The 10,123-nt window shown below is 37.0% G+C and overlaps 1 protein-coding gene across 2 annotated transcripts; it reads left to right on the top strand.

Moving 5' to 3' along the window:
- The first annotated feature begins 2,761 nt into the window (after positions 1-2,761).
- Positions 2,762-10,123, top strand: aqp10a (aquaporin 10a). 2 transcript variants are annotated; one of them, XM_066682785.1, is made up of 7 exons: positions 2,762-2,857; positions 4,921-5,047; positions 5,940-6,077; positions 6,637-6,755; positions 7,829-8,046; positions 8,511-8,685; positions 9,533-10,123. In XM_066682785.1, exons 1-7 carry the CDS (start codon positions 2,762-2,764, stop codon positions 9,569-9,571), a joined length of 912 nt encoding a protein of 303 aa, XP_066538882.1. In that variant the 3' UTR covers positions 9,572-10,123. The 2 variants fall into 2 exon arrangements, with proteins under 2 accessions (XP_066538882.1, XP_066538883.1); XM_066682786.1 differs by lacking the exons at positions 2,762-2,857; positions 4,921-5,047 and adding an exon at positions 5,571-5,657 and having other exon boundaries at positions 9,533-10,122.

The raw sequence follows: 10,123 nt of genomic DNA, 5'->3' as shown, positions 1-10,123 counted from the left end.
AATGTGCTTTCCTATTAAAAAACAAAACTGAAAACCTGCAGATCTGATTGTGATTTATTTATTAGTGTGTATAAGAACCGAAAATAAGCTGAACAGTTCTTATGGTGTTGTTCAGGGGGCTAGCTAGGTCTCCCTGCTAACAACTTCACATTTTAAGTGTTAACATTTAACATTGCTGACATAAATATCTGTAGCTATATCCTGTGTCATGAACTAGAACCTTCACACCAGCAGCCTTCAAAAACCTACTTAGAATTCTGAGATGTTGTCGTTTGAAACGATGTCGGTTGGCTACAGATAGCAACAACAGTAAATTATTGTTTAAAAAATTAAATGTATATTATCTGTTGTCTGTTGTTTCATTTTTGTTTCATTTTTATATCCAGGGGCGTCATTAGACCCAAAATGTTTGTGTCCCACTAAAAAAAACTCGATTTTGTCCTAGATATCTGAACAGAACTACAGAACACGCCACGCTAAATCAGATAGGCACTACATTTCCCATAATGCCCCAGTGCCCTTCCAAAGCTTGAGTACGCAGCAGACAAGGTAATTGTAACTCAAGTTTATATATATATATATATATTTAGTAAATCTATAACAGAAAATAATACCACCACCCAACTGAGCATCTGATAATGTTCAATTAAAAATTTTACTTTATGAATCAATCAAATTTAGACAATGTGTAAATTAGGGATTGCAAAAGGTAACAATCAAGTTTTGAGTGAAGCCTATGAGAAGTTTTGGCAAATTGTGCAAAACTAAGATTTGTACGCTCTGGTTTTATTGTTTAAGAAAGTACACATAAATAAAATTAATACATATAATACATTTTTTAGTGTTTATTTTATTTAAGCGCATTAATGTAATCTCCGTGACCCTGAATTGGATAAGCGGTTACAGATAATGAATGAATGAATTAATTAATTGAATGAATTAATTAATTAATTAATTAATTAATTAATTAATGTAAACTCACTTCATCCGCTTAAACCATCCGTTAAACCATTAGTATACCTTTTTTACAAGCTGCACAGTCTCCCTTTGGCCGCATGTGTATTTAAACAATTTTATTTAACATGGGTTTTGTTTTGTGTCAGGGGAAACGTGGCGCAGTGACGTGGTGCCCAATCTCACCATCCTGATTGCCCTCCCCAAGGATCCTCGAAACCAGGGGAGGTTAAATTAGGATTGTGAGGTGAGATTGGGCACCACACCGGAGCGCTGGTCTCTGGCTTGAGCTATACTTGGGGCTAAAGTGTAAGCTAGCACTAATGGCGTAGATGATAGTTATGTTTTATGAACACAAGCGTGACTGTAGAAACATGCTGGTTTATTAATTTCATTTCACTTTTAATGTCCAAGAAGACGTTGCATACAAAAACGTTAGAATTACACACTTACATTCTGTAATATTATTTCAGTGCTCATTTCCCCACCTTGTGATGTTCTTTCTACCCTGAAGTTAGTTCAGCAACATTTTGCCTCTAATATTAACATTAAGTTCCATATTAAATGGTTTAACGTTACACTCAAACGCAGTTTCCTTTGTGTCCTTTAATCGGGATTGAAACATGCCTCTTATAAAGGGACTTTAAATTTGTATACGCAGCAGTAATTATATAAATGTATAATTACTGATTTCCTGTTCAATAAAACCTAATACAATGATTGTATTTTACAGCAAACAGAAAAAAATACTGAAGAGTTATGTTTAATTTAGGTCAATTTCTTTTCTAACTATGTAATGAAAACAATATTACTGCTGTTTGAATTGTTTGCACATTTGTTTTAAAATACTGCAATAATACTGTCATTTTGGCCATTATATTTCCATACCATTTCATGTCTATTAGCAACTATACCCACAGGCGGGCAGTACACATACCATTATTAAGAAGTTCAACATGCTTGGAGGAGAGCACTAACTGCTCTGTTCTATTATGTCACATAAAAACGTGTGTTAGTCGCATGAGAAGAGTGAGGCCAATTATGATCTGGTCATGGTGGATATAGCATCATTATTGATTACTCAGGGATAGGTGGGATCATCTCCATTTTGTAGAGCACTGGAACTGTGTCTGTAGTGTGATGGAGCTCCAACCAATACCTATGGGAGGAGCTGGAATGGAATGTGGTCCAGAACTGATAATTTAACATCAGTACATATCCCCAATAATGTTGTCAAATTTTTACAGCATAAGGCTTCCCAGAGCAGTAGACGTCGTTGCTGAATAATAAAAGGGGAACCAAACAAGTTATATACTACTAATTTCAGAAGATGTGTCGTGTAGTGTCTGAACTAGTTTAAACAGGGTTGTATGCCACACAACTGAGCTTCATTTAATGAACAGCACATGGAAAAAGTTGGCTATCTGCCTGGTTTATTGCCCCTGAATCCTTCGCTGTCAGCCTTACCCCATAAAGATAATGAATAAATAACTATATGACGTGGTTATGTTCTCTGAACTGCTTTAGAGAAGATAATCAGCTAATAGCTTCTAATACAAACGATCAGAGTTCTATGGTTATTGGGCTGTTGTTGACCACTCTCTCACTCTCACTCTCGCCATTTTTTATAATGGTATTTAGAGTATAAATAGAGACCATAGTATAATGGATAGGAGCATGAGGACCAGGCCCTCCCTTGTGCTACAGTTAGCTTTGAGCCACAGAAAGGGGCAGAGAGTGAATGTGTGGCTGGTATCAGAACATTTCAGTAAGTACAGGTTCAGCGTGAAACGTGCAGAAGAGCCAGATGACCAGCACCAAGAGACTGATGATGAAGCTGAGGATAAAGAACGAGCTGGCCAGACAGTGTCTGGGAGAGATCATTGGCACCTTCGTTCTCCTGGTGAGCTTTTCTGCCCATGGTTCTCCAGAACCTGCAAATACATATACGTTTTCTGTATGTGTTCTTTATGAAACAGATTTTGGAGAACACTCTCAGAAAACCTATTAATGTTGTTCACTGTACGCTCAAGAGTACATAGTACATTTAGTAAGAAAAATATAATTGCACCATCATTTATATTAATTGTATTAGTAGCTTTTTGAATTGCATTGATTTCATATTGTTGCTGTCCAAAGAAAAGTGTTTCTGTGGATTTTTAGTTTACTGCATCATTTGAACACAGCTGCTGTCAGTGTGAAAATTTCATGGTGAATGGATTTATAGAAATGCTCCAAATTTACTTGGAAAAAATCTTTTTATATTGAAATTGAAGACATTTTCTTCTCCTGCACTATTTCGAGGATAAACAGTTTTCTTGGGACAGCAAAGATATGCCACATTTTATCTCCAATCTCTCTCTCTCTCTCTCTCTCTCTCTCTCTCTCTCCCCTGTTCTCTCTCTTTATATATATATATATATATATATATATATATATATATATATATATATATACTTTTTTGTTTTTAATTTATTTTATTTTTAATATTATTATTATTTTTTACCCCTTTCTGTAATGGATGCTAAAATATATTCACCTCTACCTCTGTGAAGTGAATGTAATGTATTTTTAGGGAGAACACAGAAGGACTTTTAAAAAATTGTTGCACATTTAAAAGTGCATTTACACTGTGTGTATTTTTAATGAAAATAATGAACCTGTACAGTACTTTCTTTGACAGTGTAGCACACATTTCAAAATATGTGCAGTGTGTCAAGGTTAACAGCTTTATTCTCAGTGATATTACAACCACTGTAATCAAAATAGTCTTAGTGCTGCAATGTCAACGTACCAGAGTTTACATTTTTGACAAATAAATATAAGGGGTTAAATATTGTATCTAGTAAAACAAATAACTTTAGTTATCAATGTCAGTATGTTTGTATATTACTACAGATGTTTAGACATTACGCTGATGTTCCCCTCTTTAAGAATGTGCATTTAACAACAATACATTGTGTTAATAATAACAGACTTTTGTGTATTTTTTTTATTTATTTATTTTTAATAATTCATAATTGATACTGAATTCCTTAGCTTTAGAAATCAGAATAATGATATTTTTAGGTGAGAGGTTTGAGTATTAATTATAAACAAGTTTCTTCAAGTAGATACACAACACTGCTGAGAATTATCAGATTGTTAAATGTCGTATATTACTATTACGTCCTTGGATCTAGGCACATAACCTGTCCATTGATTAGCATATCAGGCTTATCCTAATCACAGAACTGAGTCCAGAAGATTATTAACTTCACCTGACGCTGAATAAACTTCACTTTATGAAACCATAAATGCCCCAAAAACAAAGTGAAACTCATCCTGGGAAGCCATTTTGAAGCTTTGAGGAACATTAGTTTTTTGTGGCCATTTTAGTCCAAATGTCTAGCTTTAAGTTGAGAAAAGTAAAATAAATACTTCACTTTGTTTTCTAAAAAGATAGAAATACTTGATTCATTCACATTTGATTTTCCACACCTCCAAATTCAGTCATAGGAGTTGGTTGCACATTCTGTTGTTTAAAATCTCAAACATATTCACTGACGTTGATATGCGGCCTCTGTAGTAAACAAAATACGAGTAGCTTCTAATTTTGATTTATTCTTTTGTGTCTATTTCCTTTTTTAAATAAATGTTTCGTGACCGCTCCAAATACCTTCACACCCATATTGTTGATTTTTTTTTTCTCACTGGACGAGTGGTGTGGATTTTTTCAGATCTGAGGAGTGATGCTAGATTTTCTTCTCCCTCTGTTTAAGTGATGGGGACAGTTAGACTGTGACACCATGTTGAATATTGTAAAATTGGATTGAAAATTTGGGTATCCTGTCAGGTTTTAACAGATGGACGTATAGCTTACCCATACTTTTTTTTTGGGCACAGTATACAATTTACTGTTAATCAAAATATGAAATTGTGTTGTTGGCTTGTGTTGATCTCTTGCCTCTATTTTATTTGCTGTAGTTGTTTGGCTGTGCTGGGGCGGCACAGGTCAAGACTGGACAGGACATGAAAGGTCAGTTCCTGTCTGCCAATCTGTCCTTCGCTGTGGGGGTCATGTCGGCCATGTACCTCTCCATGGGAGTGTCAGGTGAGAAAAGATGGACATACTGTCAATGGAGTGAAACACTTCTCTTAATAAGAGCATATAAAGCCATTGCTACTAGCACCCCCTAATGGTGAATTTTCATCCTTCTAAATATGAGTGAGGGAGTTTCAAGCCAGTTACACAAGGTGTTTGGCATCTTTTTTTCATTCATTCATTCATTATCTAAAACAAGTAATACATTTAACAGTGGGATTTTACAAAACATAGTAATGGATTTAAGGCCAGATTAATTTTGTTATGAACATGACAGTGTTCTATTTTAGAAAGTAGTAAAGGTTGTATTACTTTTTTAAGGACTCGGTGTAGAGTCCATGTCAGCTTATAAATTTAGAATTAGAATCACTTTATTGGCCACTGTGATTGCACGGAGGAATTTGTTCTCTGCATGAATCCAATCCATTGCAATGCAACACACATTTACATACAAACACTAGTGAACACTAGGGGGAAGTGAGCACACATGCCCGGAGCGGTGGGCAGCCCTAGCCACAGCACCTGGGGAGCAATTGGGGGTTAGGTGCCATACTCAAGGGCACTTCTATAATGACCTGTCGGCTCCGGGGAACCGGCAACCTTCCGGTTATAAGCCCAGGTCTCTAACCACCAGGACACGGCTGCTCTCCGTAATGATATTTTATGGCAGTAATGTTCTATCATCCCTAATTGTTATATATTATTACTGTTATCATTAGTTCTCAGGGCACTATAGCATCATTATAAAATCATTAGTCTTTATCTTATGTCATTCATATAAAAGGAACCGAGGCTAAAGTATAATGGGTCACGTCATAGCATGCTAAAGGCTAGCTATTTCATCTGGAACGCTAATTGAGTGGGTGTGCTTTGTTTTATTGCTAGTTTATTTTTCTTTCAGGAGCTCATCTGAACCCTGCCGTGTCTTTGAGCTTCTGTGTGTTGGGAGATCTTCCCTGGAAGAAACTTGTGCCGTACTCACTGTCTCAGATTTTGGGAGCTTACCTCGCTTCTGCTGTCGTCTTCCTCATGTATCACGGTGAGGTCACAGAGAAGCAGATCCATCAATGGTGACCCTCATGGGTTGAACATCAGCTGGCTGGGTTTTGGTACATGGGTTATTAGTGGGACCCAGGCTGCCTATATCGGATACATTTTGGTAGCACTTTAACTCTCTCTGTGTGTATATATATATATATATATATATATATATATATATATATATATCATTGGTTGTTCGGATCAGCAATTTCAGTTAAATATATCATATAGCAGACGAACACAGTGATATTTGAGAAGTGAAATGAAGTTTATAGGATTTACAGAAAGTGTGCAGTAATTATTTAAACAAAATTAGGCAGGTGCATAAGTTTGGGCACTCTTGTCGTTTTATCGATTTGAATACCTTTCTATACCTAATTATTGGATCATACTCTATGGTACAAAATAAGAGCTGGCTTTAGTTAGGGAGTCAGTACAGCATTATATATCTGTAACAGAATATAAGAGCCTCTAGACCCTGGACAACCTTTTAAAGAAAAGATAAATGAAGGTCAATTTTCAATGCTTATTATCTTCTGTGATCCTCTGTGCTCTAGACGCTATAATGGGTTATGGTGGAGGAGTTCTCACAGTCACTGGCCCAAATGAGACTGCCTCCATCTTCGCCACGTACCCCACTGAAGGAGTCTCTCTTCAGACCAACATTTTTGACCAGGTCAGTGCTCAAGATGTGAGGAGAATAGTGCTGTTGTTGGTAAAGTGTAGAAAGTATCAATGCTTCTCCTTGTGTGGCAGATAATGTCATAATTCCTGAACCCAGTTGACCACACTACTCTGTACCATTTGGAATCCTTTGACAGTTTCTAACTCTACATCAGCTTACATATGTATTTAATAAATGTACATGTGGGAGTGTTAGCAAAAATATTATAAAAGCATCTTTGAATGCTGGTCTTTGTTAAATAAATAAAAGTTAAAGGAAATGGTTCAGTGTCAATGAGCAACACAGAGAGAACAACTTTGGGTGACACTTTTTTTGTGCTTCATTAGCTTCTAGAATTACAGGGTGGGCCATTTATATGGATACACCTTAATACAATGGGAATGGTTGGTGATATTAACTTCCTGTTTGTGGCACATTAGTATATGGGAGGGGGAAAACTTTTCAAGATGGGTGACCATTTTGAAGTCAGCCATTTTGGATCCAACTTTTGTTTTTTCAATGGGAAGAGGGTCATGTGACACATAAAACTTATTCGGAATTTCACACGAAAAACAATGGTGTTCTTGGTTTTAATGTAACTTTATTCATTCATGAGCTATTTACAAGTTTCTGACCACTTATAAAATGTGTTCAAAATCTTCACACACTGATAGCAACACCGCAGGAGAAATGCTAGCACAGGCTTCCAGTATGTGTAGTTTTCACTTTCTCACTTAACAACCACACAGTGGTTATTTCCTCTTTCTCACATGGAGGCACTAAACACTTAGGAGATGTGTTATGTAACATGGTGTACTTATTGCATATACCGTCTGTCATCCTGTCCACGTGGACTCTGAGGGGGGCTATTTGACATGTTTCTTCAACATAATTCATATGCAGCTACTGCTGTCTCTTCATAATTGTAGAATATATTTTCTTCCAGCACATGGTTCTTTCAGAGCTGCCCTTAAGGTCGAAAAAAAAAAACACAACAAGCCAACTCCAAATCACTGGAAAACAGCTTACAATTACAATTACACTTAATTTCTCTCTCTCACTCTTTTTTCTGCTGCTTTCCTCAGGTGGTTGGTACAGCCACACTCTTGCTATGTATCCTGCCACTGAATGATAAGAGAAACAGACCTGCTCCTGAGGCTCTACTTCCCCCTATTGTGGCTGCTGTTGTTCTTGGAATAGCCATGTCCATGTCCTCCAACTGCGGTGGAGCAATAAACCCTGCCCGTGACCTGGGGCCACGCCTCTTCACCTTTACCGCAGGCTGGGGCATCGAGGTCTTCACGTGAGTTCAGAATATTGAATATAAATATTTTTTAAATGATGTAAATACTTCTTATAATCTTTATGGTGTACCTTTTGTGAACAGTTAAGTTTAGTCTGTATTAGGAATGCGTGAAGCAAAATCAGACGCACTGGACCAGCTTCACCTGAGCTTTAGGCCACCAGTTATTAGACAAGGAGTCATTAAGGAAGGTGTAAAGTCTCCTGGCATTGGGCCGTATAGCAATAGAACTGTAGTCTCTGGACTCTTGGAGCTCCATTCAAAACCTTGAGCTGGAGTGGTGTTTGTGATCCAGATTAAAACATGAAACATCAGGACTTACCTTTTTACTAATACTTTCAGTAAAATGTCATTTGATCAGATTTGTCCAAACTCTTATGATTGTAAGCTAAAAGCATAAAATATAAAAATAAGGTAAAAATATTTTTTATACTTGAATTCTTTACAATTTTTCTGTTTCTTAGGTGTTTTGATTACTTCTTCTGGGTGCCCCTTGTAGCTCCTCTGGTGGGGGCTGTGCTGGGCTCCTGTTTCTACCTGGTCTTCATCCAGTGGCACCTCCCAGACCTCGAGACAGAGGATAAAATTCAACCTGAGAGCATGGAAGTTACAGATCTGAAACCTCAGAAAGAGAAAGAGGTCTTTCATATCAAAATGGCTTCCTTGTAGTGAAGACTATATATAGTACTTTTCCAATACTGGGCACAACACGGGATTACTGACCTTGACAGGCTAAGGTTTACTACTGCTACAGATAGGATACCATACTAGGTGAAGTCTGTGTCTGTAGTATCCAAACACATTACTCCTGTTTGTTTGTTTGTTTTTTTTTACCTTAGATTTCTCCCCAGATTTTATTCAGTGCAAGTTCCAATTTATAGCTAGGACTTCCCGAATCAGAAGATATCAAGCTTGTGATGCTCTAGTGCTTTTTATTTATACTACAGCTAAACCAATGTCATTGGACTCAACACACTTGGAGGAGAACTCTAACCCCACAATTTCTAGTCATAAACGCAGTGGCATCGCATAGTGTCTCTGAAAATATTGGTTCCAACATTTAGATTGGTACAATTTTTCAATTTTAAACAAAGACAAATTTATGTTATTTGACTATTGTTTTATCTGTAGAACAAAACCTTGTTTCTCCAAAATGGTACCTTTTTAAAGGAATAAAACAGCGTTAACTTAAAGAGTTAGTGGCAACAATAGCATGTTAGCATCAGCAAGTTTAATATGTTAGATTGGTTAACAGTAATGACATGATAAATACCTTTCAGAAATTTGGAAATGTCTGTGCACTTATATAATAATATTACTGTATTTTCAGGAAGTAAACAGGTGTGTGTTTTATAAACTGGAGGCAACTGAGTTACTGAAATTTCACTTTTTTTATATATCCTTCTCATCCTCAAGCTATGTTTCCATGGATCTTTTCTTTTTGTATGTGACAGAAATGAATTCATTCATTCATTTTCTGTAACAGCTTCATCCTGTTCAGGGTTGCAGAGGGTCCCGAGCCTAATCGGAATCATTGGTCGCAAGGCAGGAACACACCCTGAATGGGATGCCAGTCCATCACAGGGCATTAAACACTCAACAAGTCACTCACACACCTAGGGAGACTTTTGGACAGCCAATTCACATACCAACATGTGTGTTTGGACAGTAGGAGGAAACCAGAGCACCCAGAGGAAACCCACAAAAACACAGGGAGAACACCTCAAACGTCTAACAGACAGTAACCAGAGTTGGGGTTTGAAACCAGGACCCACAGCCACACCACCTGCTGCAGCACCGTGCCGCCTTTGAAATAAATGATGGGCTTTTTAAAATGATGAAATGCTTTAAACATGCTTAAACAAGTCATCTTTAAAGATGTTTATTGTCATTTTATTTGTAAATGTATTCATTCATTCATTGTCTGAAACTGCTTATTCAGTTCAGGGTCACGGTGGGTCCGGAGCCTACCCGGAATCACTGGGCACAAGGTGGGAACACACCCTGAGGGGGCTTTATTTGTAAATTAAATGAATAAAAGAATTGGCTAACAGATGTTTTTTTTATTGCCAGAATA

The sequence above is a fragment of the Hoplias malabaricus genome, chromosome 10 (genome assembly GCF_029633855.1).
Source record: "Hoplias malabaricus isolate fHopMal1 chromosome 10, fHopMal1.hap1, whole genome shotgun sequence".
NCBI classification, from domain to species: Eukaryota; Metazoa; Chordata; class Actinopteri; order Characiformes; family Erythrinidae; genus Hoplias; species Hoplias malabaricus.
This window is presented reverse-complemented; position numbering and strand designations above follow the sequence as displayed.

Excerpts from the sequence above, each read along its gene's own strand:
- aqp10a (XM_066682785.1), top strand. The coding sequence starts at position 2,762 with ATGACCAGCACCAAGAGACTGATGATGAAGCTGAGGATAAAGAACGAG. Across the intron at positions 2,858-4,920 it reads TTGGCACCTTCGTTCTCCTG|TTGTTTGGCTGTGCTGGGGC; the intron begins GTGAGCTTTTCT and ends TATTTGCTGTAG. Across the intron at positions 6,078-6,636 it reads CGTCTTCCTCATGTATCACG|ACGCTATAATGGGTTATGGT; the intron begins GTGAGGTCACAG and ends TCTGTGCTCTAG.